The following is a 20788-nucleotide window of genomic DNA, read 5'->3' as shown; positions in this document are numbered from 1 at the left end:
CCTTTTTAATGAGCTTTAGTGCCTTTTAGCACTAACTGGTGCTGAGAACAAGTGATGCTTTGTAAAGGTGACTTGAAAAGAAATTTTCTCAAAACTGGGTTTTGAGAAAATTCTCAAAACTGGGTTTGTGCTGAGATGTGGAAGGTTTTTAAATGTTTATTTTTCCCGGGGGAGGGGGCAAGTGGGTCAATTTTCCCCGGGCCCCACAGGGGCCCATGAGAATATAGTATTCTATAGTATTGCAACTTTTTTTTTTGGAAGGGGCCCCCAACATTGCTTTGCCCCAGGCCCCTTGAATCCTCTGGGTGGTCCTGGACAGGAAGGATGTGATTTTTCAGAATAACTACCATTATTAGTTAGCATTTTTTATGTTCAAAGCGGAGCTCATCATTGACTTCAGTTGCAGCTGTGAGTTCTCAGTACTTCCACAAATCAGACCCCAGGGTATCAAGTCAAACTCCCAGAAAATGAGGAACACACAATTAATGACTACTTCTAAAAACCCTGATTTAAATGACTTGCTCAGCATCACATAGAATTCTGTGGCAAAGTCAGGGATAAAATCCAGTTCTCCAGGACAGCAGCATTTAACTGCCTTGACCATCAGAACTTTCTTTTTCTTCTGCTAATCCCCTACCTCATTCAACACACACCTTCCAATTTTTGCAGCAAATGAGGCAAGGTCCTACATACAACAGCCTCCTTTATTATACCACCCTAATTCATCCCAAGAGCAGGTCCATCCTATAAACTGAATGACGCATTGGCTCTGTAGAAAAAATAGTATGCGAACATGTAATTAAAATCTATCATAATGTACACACACAAGGAGAAAGAATTAAGGTTGCATAGCATCCTTAATTCTGTCATTTCCATACTTCTGAGTTCTTGATTTTGAAATTTTAATAGTGTTCTTTTGAAGTAGTTTTTATGTGTGATATATTATAATACAGGTTAGGTGAAACCTCATTGAAGTTGGTGGGCATGGTAATAGAAGGGCATATCTACCATACTAGTATATGGCTTTTTCTTAAACTTTTTTCAAATACTCATCTGTAGCTAAAGTACACACTACTTTTATTTTGTATATTGGTTGCATAAGCAGCTTAAATATTGCCAAAATATTTTTTCTCGAAGTAGACTGATGAATTTGCTGCAACTTTATTTTAACTGGCTTTACTGAAAAGTTATTGTGAATTATTAGGCAGCTGAGTTTACATCTGTAAATTCATTTTTACTCACTTGGCGATCATAGTTGATTTGAGCTTCCTGCTCAATATCTGAATCTAGCTCTGGCACATCAGATAAATCAGAATCTGTTTCTTCACTGTATGAATCAATACCACCCTCTGCATAAAAATTAATCCACATGTAACAGTTATTATCCAGTCAGAACATAATATTATGTCACATTTTCACAAATTGTTAGACTACCAGGAATTAATGCAAAACCTTCAGAAGCTTAAAAGTGTTTGCAAACATTCTATGGACTTGGCGAACATTTCTGGTTTTGTATCACAAAGGTAAATACAAATAATTCTCACACTTCAATGCCAAGGTCTCTATTGTAAAAACCTGAATAATGATTAGAGCTGTCGATTAATCACAGTTAACTCACATGATTAACTCAAAAAAATTACTCGTGATTTAAAAAAGTAATCATGATTAATCACAGTTTTAATTGCACGGTTCAACAATAGAATACCAATTGAAATATATTAAATATTTTGGATATTTTTCTACATTTTGATATATATTGTATTGTATCTTATAACTGAAATCAAAGTGTACATTATTTTTATTACAAATATTTGCACTGTAAAAATGATAAAAGAAACTGTACTTTTCAATTCACCTTATACAAGTACTGTAGTGCAATTTCTTGGTCGTGAAAGTGCAACTTACAAATGTAGATTTTTTTTGCTTCATAACTGCACTCAAAAACAAAACAATGTAAAGCTTCAGAGCCTACAAGTCCACTCAGTCCAGTCAATCGCTAAGACAAACAAGTATGTTTACAATTACAGAAGTTAATGCTGCCCACTTCTTATTTACAATATCACCTGAAAGTGAGAACAGGCATGGCATTTTTGTAGCCTGCATAATGAGTGATCCCTTTACTTTTTTGAAATAATGTGTTATATCACATGAAAAAAACCAGTTAATTTCTGTAGGGCCTGAGACAATGTGAAAGATTTCCTGCAGGGAAATCCAATATTAGCAGTTGACATTATGTAATGTATATGCTTCTGTTGAATATTACAGGCACAATGCACATTACAGGTGCAATTTTCAAATATGACTATTTAAATTGTACACACAAATCTCACATATTCATATGCATATTTGCACATAGACACATAAAATGGCATTTACACAGCTAAGTGCCTTTTCATGCACAATTAGGATTTGTGTACACAATTCAGATGTCCAATTTTGAAAACTGACTCTGACCTAGTACAACTCTCCCTCTTATAAGTTTCTTATATCTGATCTGTGTTGAAAATATCTCTGCTTTCTTCCCAGATATATTCCCTGAATCCTGCTAAAGGATTATTTAAGTGGACTTTGCCTGGGACATACACTAGTCTATTAACTAATTAATCTACATGAAAGTAAAAGGCCCTGTGCATGCTGGATGTATGACATTCCAGAGATTAATATGAAAAATAATATTTTTCTCTTCATCCAACACAACCTTCTGCATCAGTGCTACATATTTCTTTTATTTTTATGAAATAAAAATAACAAAGTAAATATCATAAACAAACTTTCAGAAATGGTCATTTTTACCTTGGGATGCTGTTTCAATTATTCCATTTGTTACACTTTCTGGAATAAATCTCCACTGAAAAACAGAGTGATCAGCACCTCCTGTACTTAACACCCACTGAAAATCATGTGACCAACATACATTGGTTACATGTGCTGAGTGGCCAGCATATTTTCTAAATTTAGCTCCTAAAATATATAAAAATAAAATTGTTAAAAGTGAAAATAGCCACTGAATGAACAAATTATATAGTTAATTTTTAAAAAGGGTGACAGGACAGTACATATAAATCAGGTTTTTTTAATGGGACAATAAATTAAAAATCTGCCTTGTGGCTTGTACGCTCTTGCAAATTTCCAACATTTCAAATCAAGCTTCCACCATCCTAACTGTTTCATTATATGGCCCAAAAGATAGAAGGTTATTTTTTAAAATTTCATGCTGAAATAAAATACAATAAAAAGCCAAATGGTCAGCAAAGCAACAGCATAGTGTGGTACAATTATTAAAAAGCACGAGGTTCAGCAGTACTATTGAAATTCTTGGTTCCTCAGGACAACTGTATGACAGAGTTGAAATGGTGAAATGATTAGACTGCAAAAGAGAAATATGAGCAAGTAGGCAGCAACATGGCAGTGCTGGAGCTGGTCTTGAGGGATACTATTTACATATCTTCTAAGGGTCTGTCTAGATTAAGAAAGGAAGTTAGGGTTAGGTAACAAAATTTACCTAACCCCAACCTTTACTGTACACACAAGATCAACAACTTTTAGCTTAATATAGCTGATCAAGGTCAGGTGACCTCAGCTGATCGTTTCCTAATCAGGATGAAATTTCAGACAGAGTATAACAACAATAGAAGTCCTTTACCAGAACAAAGTAGTTTTGCAATTATAAGACATTCTCCAGTCCCCTCTGTATAATTCTGAAAGCCTGACCAGAAAATGGAGTAGAAACTATTCTTAAAACTAGAATGAAGAGGGTTCCTAACACCACCAATCTAATAAATAACTACTGATGAGCTACCTAAGAAACATGAGAACAATAGCTCAGTATGTTCAGTATTTCCTAAAATAAAATAATCTTCTGAAGTTGGATTTTGCATGCCATCAGTGCAGATGTGTGACAGAGAGAGACACACGCTGCCCTTTAAAGTAGATTGGCACTCAGCAGTCTGAAGCCTGCTTGTTCACACATAGCAACAGCTGCCAGCAAGCTCCCTCCATCCTGAGCCCTGTCCTGAGCCCTGTTATGTCCTGCCCCTGCTCTGTGGAGATGGGGTACAGGGGAAGGGGGAGGGGGACACCCTGACATCAGTGCCCCCTCCCTTCCCTGCTCTGCACAGCAAGCAGGAGGTTCCCGGCAGCAGCTGGCCAGGGGCTCCAAGGCAGAGGGCTGGAGCAGCACAGCAGTGGGGGGAGGGACACCTGAAGAGCACAGCATCTGATAACCTACTGGGTGGCCACTTGGCTGTGCAGCTTAGAGGGAATTTAGATTCTGACCTATTTATTTATGAGCTTGTGGGGCTAGAATAAAGGTTGGTGCCCTAAGGAAGCATTTAAAGTTGGGATTTGTACAAAACTTCCTTTTCTTGAACATGCTGAGGATATTATACTACAAAGGTTTAACTTCTTTGCCTATTAAGGCCACATTAACACCTCCTGGAGGATGTCAAGGCTATACTTAACATATTAGTTAAACTATGGACTTTGCACCAGTCAGTAGAATAAGTTCTATTAATTGACTTCTTTTGAAAATTATTTCACTTCCATTTTGAACCTGTCTAGACCAGGATAAGGATTGTTTTTTACACTATGGAGGATTGACTTTTGCAATAGCAGACCTCCTCTGTGAGACAGAGACATCCAAAGCTCCAATGCTGAGTTAATCATGCCTGAGAGTCCAAACCTCTTCAGTCAGAAAGGCATGGATCTTTTGTATAGTCCTGGAAAGCAGTGGAAAAGGCAGGGAGGCATATGGAAGAAACATTGCCCAACTTTGTGAGAAGTCATTCCTCACATCACATCTTGACCTTTCCTGAAGAGGCTACAGGTCACTTTATTGTTGTTTCCAGATACAAAGAGGTCAATCACTAGCCTCCTAACTTGATGAGTGAGGATTTTTCTGGTGCTAATTCCACAATTCTGCCATGCAAGTCTTATTCATCTTTCCCTTAATGATCAGTGCACACAGAGATAGGAAATTTTGCTTTGCCAGGACAGGAGAAGTTGATTTTTCTTTCTGGGATAGGGCTGATTGTGTTCTTTGTAGTTTATTTATGAAAACCACATCAGATACATTAACTGTGAACGCTACGTCACTGATGTTTATCTTCAAGAACTAGGGATCACAAAATGAAATTAACAGGCAGCAGGTTGGAGGGCTTAGAATTGCACTTTGTCTTCCTGAAGGAACCTGTCTCTGAATTCCGAAAACTTGCAGTAGTTGATGAAATCATACTTCACAAGTAGTGCCTGATAACTGGCTATTCGAAATTGCAGACTGGAAGATGTAAACACTGTTTTTCCTTAGGCGGTCCAAGCGTTTAGCCTCCTTATCTGAAGGAGTGTCTTGTTGCCTACTCCTTTCTGAAGCAGCTTGAACAACCAGGAAATTCAGGGCAAGATGTGTGAATAAAAATACTGCTCCCTCACTTGGAACAAAGTACCTCTTTTTTGCCCTCTGAGGAATAGCTGCGCATGTTGCTGGAATATGTCACTACTTTGGCCGCTATAGGATATGATGGAGAGCACCACCTTATGACACACTGCATTCTGTAAAATGTCCAGGAGTTTGTGGGATGTCTCTTGGACTTCCATCAAAGGAATCTGGAGTATATCAGCAACCCTCCTTAACAGCTCCAGGATCTGCTTGTGATCATCCAGCAGAGACGGTGAGACGAGGGCAACTGCTTTGTTAGGAGATGAAGATGATATTCTTGGCAGAACCAGCAGAACTGCTGAATCTGGCTCTTCTTCCTCCACAGGCTCCTGGAGCAGGCCAGGTTGGTCTCTTGGAAGAGAAAGGATGGTATGATTCTTGATAGGACTGTACCACTTCTGAATACTGCATGTATGGGTCCCACATCCCCAGTAAGGCCAGTGAGAAGAATCCAACACGGGTTGTGGCAGTCCCCATAGCATAGGTCGTGGGGGAGACCAGGAGATTATCAATCCTCTATCTGGGCTCACCTTCTGTTGTGGAGATGATGTCAGTCCCTCCCCAAAGTTGAACTGTCTTGAAGAGGAGAATGTAGGGTTCAGTTCTAATGGTGGTGCCAGCAGTATGGTAGGTGCTGCAATGCCCCTATTGGTAGACAGACTGGAGACCAGCTTCTCCCTTTATAGTGCTCCTGGACTGATGATGTCAGAACCTCCCTAGACAGGACCAGATCCAATAAGATGAGAGACTGCAGATCTGGGAGGATATTCTGTTGTCATATACCTCTCCTCAGTTAGTTTCTCCCCATATTGACAGAGCCAGTGTATGAAATCTCTTGGAAGCCAAAACTTCATTATGTGAGCATGAAGGTACCATCAGTTCAAGAGACTCTCTGTGCTTTGCTGGTACTGGCAGTCTAGGCTCACAATGTCAGTGCTTGTTCATTACTGATGACAAACTAGCTGTTGCAAACAGCACTGGAGCTGAAGCACCCTTAGTTTTTGGAGCCTGCAAATTGGTGCAGTGACTCTTCAGAGTTTCTGAACTTCCTGGGACAGGATGCAAAGAGTTATGCAATACAGAAAGTGTTGGGGAAGAAACACTCCTTTTAGCAGTGGACATCAAGGGGCACGTCTTTCTAGACTTTTGAGAATGCCTTCCCTGAGAAAAAGGTCCTTGGTTCTATTCTTACTCATCCCTATGTCCAAAGTAATGGTGCTAGGAGGCATGTTTTTTGAAGCTTCTGACGAGCATAAGGGAGGGTGGTCTCCCAACCTGGATATGACTGAGCCCTCATTACACACTGTATCAGATGTCTCTTCAGTTTGAACTCCTGTACCTGGTAAGTTTGGCTGGAGAATGTGCAGCATATACTGCACTTGGCAGAGATGTGCACTTCTCTGAGGCAGTACAGGCACCTCTGACCGTCGTCACTGACCAAGGCAGCTTGAGGGCAGAAGATGCAATTTTTGAAGCACAAAATCCAAGGCATATTCCAAACCCGAAATCAGGAGCAGGGAGGCAAACTCCTAAGTCCTAACTATATTGAGTAAATTAATAACTATCTAACATAACTTCATATATATAATATTTACAGAATCAAGTAGAAGGATCAAATCTATGGACATTGTAGATTCTGTCTCAGACTATGTGGTGGCAGAGAGGAACTGGAGAAACAGTCAGTCCACACTGCCCCTTATACTTTTGATTTGGTGTAAGAGGACAGGAATAGCGCAAACAGAGACCAATGAACACTACTAGCATGAATCTTCCAGTCTCAGGCACATGAAGTACATGTGTACTCCCATAGTGGAACACACATAGGAACGGGCATTTGAACGAAAACTGCTTGTTTCACCTGTTGCAATCTGGTCACTACACCTGAACTAAGCCTGTCAGCAGTGCCATCACAGTATTTTCCATGACAGTTGTTGATCCTCAGGATTAGATGCAATAATATATCTTTAATTACTGATACGATTACCTATACTGGTGAACCAACTGCATTGTACAATCAGAGAATCATAGAATATTAGGGTTGGAAGGAACCTCAGGAGGTCATCTAGTCCAAACCCCTGCTCAAAGCAGGACCAATCCCCAACTAAATCATCCCAGACAGGGCTTTGTCAAGCCTGACCTTAAAAACCTCTAAGGAAGGAGATTCCACCACTTCCCTAGGTAACCCATTCCAGTGCTTCACCACCCTCCTAGCAAAAAAGTTTTTCCTAATATCCAACCTAAACCTCCCTCGCTGCAACTTGAGGCCATTACTCCTTGTTCTGTCATCTGCTACCACTGACAACGGTCTAGATCCATCCTCTTTGGAACCCCCTTTCAGGTAGCTGAAAGCAGCTATCAAATCCCCCCTCATTCTTCTCTTCTGCAGACTAAACAATCCCTGTTCCTTCAGCCTCTCCTCATAAATCATGTGCTCCAGCCCCCTAATCATTTTTGTTGCCCTCTGCTGGACTCTTTCCAATTTGTCCACATCCTTCTTGTAGTGTGGGGCCCAAAACTGGACACAGTACTCCAGATGAGGCCTCACCAATGTTGAATAGAAGAGAATGATCACATCTCTCGATCTGCTGGCAATACTCCTAGCTAACAGCATTTTGGGCTGTATAAATTTCTTGGCCAACACTGGTGACTCATATCCAGCTTCTCATCCACTGCAACCCCTAAGTCCTTTTCTGCAGAACTGCTGCTTAACCATTCGGTCCCTAGTCTGTAGCAGTGCATAGGATTCTTCCATCCTAAGTGCAGGACTCTGCACTTGTCCTTGTTGAACCTCATCAGATTTCTTTTGGCCCAATCCTCTAACTTGTTTAGGTCACTCTGTATCCTATTCTTACCCTCCAGCATATCTACCACTCCTCCCAGTTTAGCGTCATAGCATATCAGGGTTGGAAGGGACCTCAGGAGGTCATCTAATCCAACCCCCAAACAAATTTACACCCCAGATCCCTAAATGGCCCCCTCAGGATTGAACTCACAACCCTGGGTTTAAGCAGGCCAATGCTCAAACCACTAAGCTATCCCTGCCCCTCAAATCTGCAAACTTGTTCAGGGTGCAGTCCACGCCATCCTCTAAATCATTAATGAAGCTATTGAACAAAACCAGCCCCAGGACTGACCCTTGGGGCACTCCACTTGATACTGGCTGCCTGCTAGACATGGAGCCATTGAGAACTACCCGTTAAGCCCAATGATCTAGCCAGCTTTCTATCCACCTTATAGTCCATTTATCCAGCCCATACTTCTTTAACTTCCCGACAAATTAAAGAATCCAATGAACACTTCATAAACATCCATGTCATAATCTACATATCACACAAAACTCCTTGCTCTTTGTTGGAGAAGACTGTTTCATCTATCATTATCATATACCACTTCCCAAAAATGTTCTCAGAAATATTCCTTACAATTTTAAATTGCCATGATTATCTCAGTTTCAATAACTGGACTTCTGAATTTGTCTTGACTCTTTTTCAGCCACTTTGAAACATAAAGTGCATATTTTTCCTGCAAACAAAGAAATTTAATAAAGTTGTAGTTCACCTCTCCACTGAAGGGAGTGTTTCAAATGAAAATCTTTGTCTTGCAAGATAACATATTCTAAGTATTTTCAATATTTCAGAGTTCTCATCTTTTTTCTAAGAGTACATAAAACTTAATATGTCACCAACATTCTCTGTGGTCTTTGAAGAATATCAACTATTTTCTAGTAACACTTGTCTCAATACTTTTTCCAATTAGAGAATCGAGACTGTTTGAAAGCTTGAGTACCAGCTCAAGCCCAAACATCTACCCAGGAATTTTACAGCCCCATAGCCTGAGCCCCTCAAACTTGAGTCAGCTGACCCGGGCCAGCTGCAGCCATGCCATAGGTCTTTTATTCCAGTGTCAACGTACCCACTATCACTAGAGTCAGAATAAGGGAGCCACTGAAAGTCACCAAACCACGGTTAGCTGAAAGAATGGCTTTGTCTTCCAGAAAGTTACACAGGGAAAGATATAAGTCATGATTGCTTAGGTGTCTCAGAAATGTTAACACTATCAGGCAACTGGCATTTGATTCCAGTTGCAGGCGATGGCGGAGATAGCTCAATACTACAACCATCAGACGCTGATTAACTTGTTGAAAGTGTAGCTTCCTTCTTTTTAATGAGCCATGTTTTAAGTGATTTCACTTTATCCCCTTTAAAATAGACTTTTATTTTGTACTTCAACGAACAGAGGATAGGCAAACAGAGGGAGTTTGCCTGGGAGTTCACCTGCGGGGAGTTTGCACAGAGTGTTTTTGCCTTTCAGGCTCCTGTCAGCAGTACATTCAACATCTGCGGGACCTCTTAGAAGGAAGAAATGGATAGTGAGCGATCAGTTGTTGTGACCTGCTCAGAATGTGCCATGTTTTCTTTCTCCCAGAGGACAGAAGTGCCTTCGTCTGTATGAAGTGCAAGCTGGTCTGCATATTGGAAGAGAAGGTTAGAGGACTAGAGAGCCAAGTATCAACCCTGCGTTGCATCAGAAAAAATGAAGATTTTCTGGATAGAAGTCAGGGTTTGGTTCTGGAAGCAAAACATGCCGAAGATTCAGCGAGTGCAGTGCAGAGCAGGGAAGAATATTGGCAGCATGTGGCTGCCAGAGGAAGAAAGAAAGAACCTATGTACCCTCAATGCAGAAGGAGGTGTGAAACCATTTTCAGACTCTCTGCACAGGTATTACTGTGGGGAAGGATTTGGAAGAGCCCTCTGAGGGAAGGTATCAGAAGGAGACCTCATCAGCTGGAAGGCATGGGATGCATTGTCCTAGGGATGGGGGTTCCATGACCACCACTCCCAAGAGGAGGAGATGGGTGGTGGTGATCAGGGACTCCCTCCTAAGGGGGGCGGAGTCATCCATCTGCCAACCAGACTGGGAGACTCGAGAAGTGTGCTGCTTGTCTGGAGCTAGAATTCAGGATGTGACAGAGTGTTTGCCGAGACTGACCAACACCTTGGACTGCTCCCCTTCCTACTTCTCCACGTGGGCACCAATGATACTGCCAAGAATGACCTTGAGTGGATCACTGCTAACTATATGGCTCTGGGAAGAAGGATAAAGGAGTTTGAGGTGCAAGTTGTGTTTTTGTCCATCCTCTCTGTTGAAGGAAAAGGCTCAGGTAGGGACTGTCAAATTGTGGTGGTTACGCAGGTGGTGTCGGAGAGAGGGCTTTGGATTCTTCGACCATGGGATGCTGTTCCGGGAAGAAGGATTGCTAGGAAGAGATGGGATCCACCTAACAAAGAGAGGAAAGAGCATCTTCGCAGGCAGGCTTGCTAACCTAGTGAGGAGGGCTTTAAACGATGTTCACCAGGGGATGGTGACCTAAGCCCAGTGGTAAGTGGTGGAGTGGGATACCGGAAGGAAACACAAGAAGAAGGGTACAAGACGGGGAGCCTCCTGATTCATACTGAGAAAGGAGGGCAATCGGCTAGTTATCTTAAGTGCATGGACACGAATGCAAGAAGCAGGGGAATAAGCAGGAAGAATTGGAAGTCCTGGCACAATCAAGGAACTATGACGTGATTGGAACAACAGAAACTTGGTGGGGCAGTTCACATGACGGGAGCACTGTCATGGATGGGTATAAACTGTTCAGGAAGGACAGGTATGGGAGGAAAGGTGGAAGAGTTGCATTGTATGTAAAAGAGCAGTATGATTGCTCACAGCTCCAGTTTGAAACTGGAGAAAAGCCCATTGAGAGTCTTTGGGTTAAATTTAGAGGCGAGAGCAACAAGGGTGATGTCATGGTGGGCATGTGCTATAGATCACTGGATCAGAAGGATGAGGTAGATGAGGCTTTCTTCGGACAACTAACTGAAGTTTCCAGATGAGAGGCCCTGATTCTAATGGGGGACTTCAATCACCCTGACATTTGCTGGGAGAGCAATACAGCAATGCACAGACAATCCAGGAAGTTTTTGGAGAGTGTTGGGAACAACTTCCTGGTAGAAGTGCTGGAGGAACCAACTAGGGGTCATGCTTCTCTTGACCTGCTGCTTACAAACAGGGAAGAATTGGTAGGAGAAGTAGAAGTGGGTGGCAACCTAGGCAGCAGTGACCATGAGGTGGTTGAGTTCAGGATCCTAACAAAAGGAAGAAAGAAGAGTAGCAAAACATGGACCCTGGACTTCAGAAAAGCAGACTTTGACTCCCTTAGGGAACTGATGGGCAGGATCCCCTGGGAAGCTAATATAAGGAAGCAAGGAGTCCAGGAGGGCTGGTTGTATTTTAAAGAAGCCTTATTAAGGGCACAGGAACAAACCATCCCAAAGTGCAGAAAGAAGAGCAAATACGGCAGTTGAGCAGCTTGGCTTAACAGTGAAATCTTCAGTGAGCATAAATTCAAAAAGGAAGCTTACAAGAAGTGGAAATTTGGACAGATTACTAGGGAAGAGTATAAAAGTATCGCTAGAGCATGCAGGGCTGTAATCAGGAAGGCCAAGGCACAACTGGAGTTGCAGCTAGCAAGGGATGTGAAGAGTAACAAGAAGGGTTTCTACAGGTATGTTAGCAACAAGAAGGTCAGGGAAAGTGTGGGACCCTTACTGAATGAGGGAGGCAACCTAGTCACAGAGGATGTGGAAAAAGCTGAAGTACTTTATGCTTTTTTCACCTTGATCTTCACAAACAAGGTCAGCTCCCAGACTGCTGCACTGGGCAACACAGTATGGGGAGGAAGTGAGAAGCCCTCTGTAGTGAAGGAACTGGTTAAGGACTATTTAGAAAAGCTGGACATGCACAAATTCTTGGGTCCAGATATAATGCATCCAAGGGTGCTGAAGGAACTAGCTCATGTAATTGCAGAGCCATTGGCCATTATCTTTGAAAATTCGTGGCAATTGGGGGAAGTCCCGGACAATTGGAAAGAGGTAAATATAGTGCCCATCTTTTTAAAAGGGAAGAAAGAGAACCCGGGGAACTACAGACCGATCAGCCTCACTTCAGTCCTCGGCAGAATCATGGAGCAGATCCTCAAGGAATCCGTTTTGAAGTACTTGGAGGAGAGGAAGGTGATCAGGAACAGTCAACATGGATTCACCAAGGGCAAGTCATGCCTGACCAACATGATTGCCTTATGATGAGATAACTGGCTCTGTGGATATGGGGAAAGCAGTGGACATGATGTACCTTGGCTTTAGCAAAGCTTTTGATATGGTTTCTCACAGTATTCTTGTCAGCAAGTTCATAGACTCATAGACTTTAAGGTCAGAAGGGACCATTATGATCATCTAGTCTGACCCCCTGCACAATGTAGGCCACAGAATCTCACCCATCCACTTCTATAACAAACCCCTAACCTATGTCTGAGTTATTGAAGTCCTCAAATTGTGGTTTGAAGACCTCAAGCTGCAGAGAATCCTCCAGCAAGTGACCCGTGCCCCATGTTGCAAAGGAAGGCAAAAAACCTCCAGGGCCTCTGCCAATCTGCCCTGGAGGAAAATTCCTTCCCGACCCCAAATATGGCAATCAGTTAAACTCTGAGCATGTGGGCCAGACTCACCAGCCAGCACCCATGAAAGAATTCTCTATAGTAACTCAGATCCCAACCCATCTAACATCCCATCACAGGCCACTGGGCATACTTACCTGCTGATAATCAAAGATCAGTTGCTAAATTAATTGCCAAAATTAGGCTATCCCATCATACCATTCCCTCCATAAACTTATCAAGCTTAGTCTTGAAGCCAGATATGTCTTTTGCCCCCACTACTCCCCTTGGTAGGCTGTTCCAGAACTTCACTCCTCTAATGGTTAGAAACCTTCGTGTAATTTCAAGTCTAAACTTCCTAGTGTCCATTTTATATCCATTTGTTCTTGTGTCCACATTGGTACTAAGCTTAAATAATTCCTCTCCCTCCCTGATATTAATCCTTCTAATATATTTATAAAGAGCAATCATATCCCCCCTCAACCTTCTTTCGGTTAGGCTAAACAAGCCAAGCTCTTTGAGTCTCCTTCCATAAGACATGTTTTCCATTCCTCGGATCATCCTAGTAGCCCATCTCTGAACCTGTTCCAGTTTGAATTCATCCTTCTTAAACATGGGAGACCAGAACTGCACACAGTATTCCAGATGAGGTCTCACCAGTGCCTTGTACAACGGTACTAACACCTCCTTATCTTTGCTGGAAATATCTCGCCTGATGCATCCTAAAACTGCATTAGCTTTTTTAACGGCCATATCACATTGGCGGCTCATAGTCATCCTGTGATCAACCAATACTCCGAGGTCCTTCTCCTCTGTTACTTCCAACTGATGTGTCCCCAATTTATAACTAAAATTCTTGTTATTAATCTCTTAATGCATGACCTTGCACTTTTCACTATTAAATTTCATCCTATTACTGTTACTCCAGTTTACAAGGTCATCCAGATCTTCCTGTTTGATATCCCAGTCCTTCTCTGTGTCAGCAATACCTCCCAGCTTTGTGTCATCCATAAACTTTATTAGCACATTCCTTCTTTTTGTGCCAAGGTCAGTAATAAAAAGGTTAAATAAGATTGATCCCAAAACTGATCCCTGAGGAACTTCATTAGTTACCTCCTTCCAGCCTGACAGTTCACCTTTCAGTACAACCCGTTGTAGTCTCCCCTTTAACCAGTTCCTTATCCACCTTTCAATTTTCATACTGATGCCCATCTTTTCCAATTTAACTATAATTCCCCATGTGGAGCCATGTCAAATGCCTTACTGAAATCGAGGTAAATTAGATCCACTGCGTTTCCTTTGTCTAAAAAATCTGTTACCTTCTCAAAGAAGGAGATCAGGTGGGTTTGGCACGATCCACCTTTTGTAAAACCATGTTGTATTTTGTCCCAATTACCATTGACCTCAATGTCCTTAACTACTTTCTCCTTCAAAATTTTTTCCAAGACCTTACATACTACAGATGTCAAACTAACAGACCTATAGTTACTTGGATCACCTCTTTTCCCTTTCTTAAAAACAGGGACTATGTTAGCAATTCTCCAGTCGTACGGTACAACCCCTGAGTTTACTAATTCATTAAAAATTCTTGCTAATGGGCTTGCAATTTCATGTGCCAGTTCCTTTAATATTCTTGGATGAAGATTATCTGGGCCCTCTGATTTTGTCCCATCAAGCTGTTCGAGTTTGGCTTCTACCTCGGATGTGGTACTATCTACCTCCATATCCTCATTGCCATTTGTCATCCTACCATTATCCCTAAGCTCCTCATTAGCCTCATTAAAGACTGAGGCAAAGTATTTGTTTAGATATTGGGCCATGCCTAGATTATCCTTAACCTCCATTCCATCCTCAGTGTTTAGCAGTCCCACTTCTTCTTTCTTTGTTTTCTTCTTATTTATATGGCTATAGAACCTTTTACTATTGGTTTTAATTCCCTTTGCAAGGTCCAACTCTACATGGCTTTTGGCTTTTCTCACTTTATCCCTACATGATCTGACTTCAATAAGGTAGCTTTCCTTGCTAACCCTTCCCATCTTCCACTCCTTGTAGGCTTTCTGCTTTTTCCTAATCACCTCTCTGAGATGCTTGCTCATCCAGCTTGGCCTACAACTCCTGCCTATGATTTTTTCCCCCTTTCTTGGGATGCAGGCTTCTGATAGTTTCTGCAACTTTGACGTGAAGTAATTCCAGGCCTCCTCCGTCTTTAGATCCACAAGTTCTTCAATCCAATCCACTTCTCTAACTAATTTCCTTAATTCTTTAAAGTTAGCCCTTTTGAAATAAAAAACCCTAGTCTCAGATCTATTTTTGTTTATCCTTCCATCTAGTTTGAACTGAATTAGCTCATGATCACTCGAACCAAGGTTGTCCCCTACAATCATTTCTTCTGTAAGGTCCTCACTACTCACCAAAACCAAATCTAAAATGGCATCCCCTCTTGTTGGTTCTTCAGCTATTGGTGAAGAAATCCATCAGCTATCACATCTAGAAAAATCTGAGCCCTATTATTTCTACTAGCACTTGTCCTCCAAAATATGGATTGGATGAATGGGCTATAAGGTGAATAGAAAGCTGGCTAGATTGTTGGGCTCAATGGAGAGTGATCAACAGCTGGATGTTTAATGGGCAGCTGGTATCAAGCGGAGTGACCCCGGGGTTGGTCCTGGGGCCGGTTTTCTTCAACATCTTTATTAATGATCTGGATGATGGGATTAATTGCACCCTCAGCAAGTTCGCAGATGACATTAAACTGGGGTAGAGGTAGATAGCTGGAGGATACGGATAGGATCCAGAGTGACCTAGACAAATTGGAGAATTAGGCCAAAAGAAAACTGATGAGGTTAAACAAGGACAAGTGCAGAGTCCTGCATTTAGGACGGAAGAATCCCATGCACCACTATAGGCTGGGGATCAACTGGCTAAGCATCAGTTCTGCAAAAAAGGACCTGGAGATTACAGTGGACAAGAAGCTGGATATATGTCAGCACTGTGCCCTCATTGTCAAGAAGGCCAACAGCATATTGGGTTGTATTAGTAGGAGCATTGCCAGCAGATTGAGGGAAGTGATTATTCCCCTCTATTAGACACTGGTGAGGCCACACCTGGAGTACTGTGTCCAGTTTTGGTCCTCAAACTACAGAAAGAATGTGGACAAATTGGAGAGAGTCCAGCGGAGGGCAACAAAAATGATTAGGGGGCTGGGGCACATGACTTACAAGGAGAGGCTGAGGGAACTGGGGTTTAATCTGCAGAAGAGAAGAGTGAGGGGGGATTTGATAGCAGCCTTCAACTACCTGAAGGGGGGTTCCAAAGAGAATGGAGCTCAGCTGATCTCAGTGGTGGCAGATGACAGAACAAGAAGCAATGGTCTCAAATTGCAGTGGAGGAGGTCTAGGTTGGATATTAGGAAACACTATTTCACTAGGAGGGTGGTGAAGCACTGGAATGGGTTACCTAGGGAGGTGGTGGAATCTCCATCCTTAGAGGTTTTTAAGGCCTGGCTTGACAAAGCCTTAGCTGGGATGATTTAGTTGGTGTTGGTCCTGCTTTGAACAGGAGATTGGACTAGATGACCTCATGAGGTCTCTTCCAACCCTAATATTCTATGATTCTATGGTTCAATCACTATTCACTTGGCAAGAATGGCGCAAGATTACAGAATAAAACTAAAACTAAAACAATACCTTCCCTGTAGTACTCTGAAATATTTAGCTGGTCTCTTGGTACTATATAGTCACTGTGCTCTCTGTAGAACAGTCTACAATGTGGCAGAAAGAAGAACGGGAACAGCCTACTCCTGATCTGCTAATTACTATAGAAAACAGTGACTTTTCTGTTTTGCTTATGTAACTACCTTGATTCCTCTCTCATCCAGAAACAATGACAAAGAAAACACTACAAATAAGATGGCAGATTGAGGTCATTTGACCTCCAGGCCTGATGGGACTTGAGTCACAGGCTACAAAAGAACAGCTAAAGAACCACAGTCTCCATAATGTCTAGCCTCTCCACTTTTTTGTGAAAAGAGCCAGGGCCATGTCCAGGCACCAGCCCAGCAAGCAGCTGCTTGTGGTGGCCAACGGTGAGGGGCGGCACGTCCGGGTCTTCGGTGGTGGCGGGTCCCTCACTCCCTCTTGGAGTGAAGGACCAGCCGCCGAATTGCCGCCAAAGACTGAAGCGGCGGTGGTAGAGCTGCAGAACGCAATCACAGCTTTTTTTTTCCTCTCCTTTTTGCTGCTTGGGGCGGCAAAAACCCTGGAGCCAGCCCTGAAAAGAGCATACTGACAGCTGTGGACAAAGACGTGAAAAGCCAAACAGGAGGCTCTAGGAGTCAGCCCCAGAGGAGAGTCAGCTGGCTGGACCTATCTCTGGTTTCCTTGGAGAGAGAATCAGAAGTCCTCAGGCACAGAGACAGAAAGAATATCAGTAATTTTGTGAGACGAGGGAAACAGTCAGCCTAGCTGAAAAAGAGTGGGAGAAGCACAGATGGTGAGCCCCACTCAGATGCACAGATCTCACCTCCCAAGAAGAGGTGACCCTGCTTGCTGAGCTATCTGCCAGCCAGGGAAGAAAGGAGCCAGAGCCTGCTGCAGGAAAGAACTTCAACCCAGGCCCAGCTATGAAGAATCAGCTGGTACCCTGGGGGAAAAGATAGAGACTTCAAGCAGCTGAGGCCATCACAGGCTGTTCCCTGATAGGCTGACAAGAACAAACTCAGTTATCCATGGACTGTCCCTGCTACAACAATTAGGTAATGTGAAAATAATAGTCAACAGCTATTATTTTTAACTGTAGTCCTTCCCAAATAAAAAAAAGTTGCCTATCTCCCTGCCTGATTAAAGGATTTGGGAGAGTGCCTGTTCTCAAGGTACCCAAAACTAAGAATCCCCTTGTTACCCTCTGCCTCCAGTGAGAGGAAGTCTTTCTTGGGCTGGCTGGGTATTAGCTCCCCGACACTGCCACTGCCACTGCCATTTCAGCCACTCAAGGTGGGCTTACGCCAGCCCTTCCTTTGCCTTGCAGGTTAACAACAGGTACACCCCAATCTTTGAATCCCTTTGAGTCATTTCCCTGTGACATCCAGCCAAATACTGGCTACTCTCAGAAATTCCAGATCCTCTATACCCCAAGATGTAGTGTAGCTTACCAGTTTTACCTTAAACCACTGTTCCTGTAAACCACACAGAACTTGTGAGCACTTACAATAAAACAGAAAATAATTTATTTAAGTAAGAATTAAGATTTAACTAGAAACAAAGTAGAGTGGTGGAAACAAGTGGTTACAATACTAAACAAAATCATAAAATGCAAACATGAGTCTACACTTATCAATAGTTACCTTTCCTAGCTAGTAAAGTAGATTTCTCCCCAAAAGTTCAGAGCACATCTACTCTTAAAACACTGCATTGGCACAGCTGCACCACTGTAGCACTTTAACAAAGACACTCCAAGCTGACAGGTGAGAGCATTCCCATTGGCATAGTTAATCCATGTCCCTGAGAGGCGGTAGCTATGTCAGTAGGAGAAACTCCCCATTGACATTGAGCTATTTACATGAGCGGTTATGTCGATATAATTACATTGCTCAGGCATGTGGATTTTTCACACCCCACGCAACATAGTTATACTAGTATAGGTATGTCATTTAGACCAGACATAAGTCTGTTGCAGAGCTGACTGGTTTCTCAATAACCAGGATCCAAACATTTAAGAAAGCCCCCTCCCCAGTCTGTGTCATCAATACATGAACATATTATGCAAGTAAGGAGATGATTTTTATAGGACAGAGTTATAAAGATGCTATGATAATAACAATAGCTCAGTTGCAACAAGTGGATCTTTTCCAGAATGGTGAGATAGGAATATTTTACTAAAAGGCAAGGGTCTAAAATATGCAGGTGAAAAAAATACACTCTTCTGGAAAGTGATTAGAATAGTCTTATTTGACATCTGCTTATATTAAGTGTTACATAAGGCAATACCCACTCCACTGAAACATCGCAAGAGTTGACTGAATGATCATTTTAGAATCAATGGAACATATTCTCTCCTATGTGCACATGATTCTCATTAATATTAATTGCAGTTTTGAATGGGCATCAAGGGGAGAGTAAATGCCCAATAATTATATTAGTATAATATCAGTGTAATATGGCATACATTCCGTGGCAGTTTAATTACTTAATTTCTGAGATGAAAACTGTGTCTTACCTTTCTTTAGGCAAGGAAATTTGAATAATTTTACAAATCCAAAATCATCTCCAGTCACTAGCACTGAGCTGCTGTAATTTCCATCCACGGAGTTGACATCTGTAATATTGGTATATTTTGGCCAAATTCCATTCACTTCAGGCCCTATCACACAGGTCCATGAGGCCCAATGAATTCCTTTGATCTCATCTTTGCTTGTTAAATGCTTCCCAGCTGAAAATAGTCAAATTAATATGCTGTTTAAACAACTTTCTCCATTATAGTTAGTTGTGTGTTCTTTCTGAGCTCAGTGTATTGATGTCAAGAAAGAAAGAAAGATTATTTTATTTTAAATAAATATGATCTATCTCAGTGGTCCCCAACCTTTTTGGCTGGTGGGCGCCAGTTGAAGGACCACTGCAGCGGTGGAGAACCTGCCGAAGTCGATGACGCCGCTTGCCGTCAACAAGAGAAGTCATTGAGAGGCATCCCTGCCGAAATTCAGGAGCAACGCCTCTCGATGATGTCACTTGTCGACGGCAAGCGGCATCAGCGAGAGGCGTCGCCCCCAAATTTTGACATCACTTGGCGACAAGTGGCGCCAGCGAGAGGTGTCCCTGCCGAAATGCCAGCGGGTGCTCTACTGGGGGCGAGGACGCGGGTGCATTAAGATGCCCCCATGGGCGCCATGGCGCCTGCAGGCACAGCGTTGGGGATCACTGATCTATCTAGTTATGATTTTTCCTAGATCATCACTGTAGAATCTGAGCACTTTACATAGATTATCTAGATCCTGATTTTACACCATTTTGACTCAGAAATTCACATCTATAGCAGTTCCATAAAAGAAATGCGTCTAACTGTACAGTTACATATACACATAAATAAAGAGAACACTTTTAGGTGCTATAAAATTAATAAAATAATATATACTAATTCAAATTTTGAAATGGGGACTAAAATTCTAAAATATACTATCCTAAATCTACCTCAATTTATTAACTTCACTTTTACAACTGGTACAGAAGTTTGCTTTATTGGATTATATAATAACAATTAAATGAGAATATTTGGTTAAATTATCACTATATAATAACTCTTTACATTAACAAAGACTTTTCTATAGGTAATAGCTTTCCCCTAAGTTAATTAGGCTTGTTATTACTTCATGATAATCTTTAATGCTCCCTATGTAAATAGCATTTCTGAATATCTTGTATGTACTAGGAGAACAAACATAATTGGGGAAAGAATATTAGCTGACAAATGTATTTATTCATGTTCCATTTGCAATGATTGCACATAATCCTATTGTATTAAGATTGTATCAGCAACACAACATGAGCTGATCAGCAGAGTAATGTTTGAAGTCACATTTCATTGAAGAATAATTTCAAGAATTGTTATGAAGAACTTTGGACTTGTCCCAAGAAGACTATAACAATTCTGTAGGGGAAACACAGTTAAACTTACCATATGTGATAGAATGCATTAGCTACATTTTAAACATACAAGATGTCAGCTGAAAAGAACGCAATCTAATTTGAAAACTTTACTAAATTAGAGATGGGTCTAATTTTTGGGGGTGTCAAATCCAGGGTTTTGGGTTCAAGCTCATATCTACAGTAGACATTAAAAATTATATATAATCAATTAATTGTAACATTTCTTTTTTCTTCAAAATTGTT

At 41.8% G+C, this 20788-nt stretch overlaps 1 protein-coding gene across 5 annotated transcripts in view; it reads right to left on the bottom strand.

Moving 5' to 3' along the window:
- EML6 (EMAP like 6) overlaps positions 1-20788 on the bottom strand; it is a 397023-nt gene that overhangs the window by 161893 nt on the left and 214342 nt on the right. For all 5 annotated transcript variants that reach the window (XM_030557759.1, XM_030557761.1, XM_030557762.1 and 2 more), the window contains 3 exons: positions 19122-19334; positions 2794-2961; positions 1243-1349 (listed from right to left, as the gene is read on the bottom strand). In XM_030557759.1, coding sequence (XP_030413619.1) covers positions 1243-1349; positions 2794-2961; positions 19122-19334 — 488 coding nt within the window. The remainder of the gene's footprint in view (positions 1-1242; positions 1350-2793; positions 2962-19121; positions 19335-20788) is intronic.

The sequence above is a fragment of the Gopherus evgoodei genome, chromosome 3 (assembly GCF_007399415.2).
Source record: "Gopherus evgoodei ecotype Sinaloan lineage chromosome 3, rGopEvg1_v1.p, whole genome shotgun sequence".
NCBI classification, from domain to species: Eukaryota; Metazoa; Chordata; order Testudines; family Testudinidae; genus Gopherus; species Gopherus evgoodei.
The sequence above is the reverse complement of the archived record's forward strand: the minus strand, read 5'-3'. Positions and strand labels throughout refer to the sequence as shown.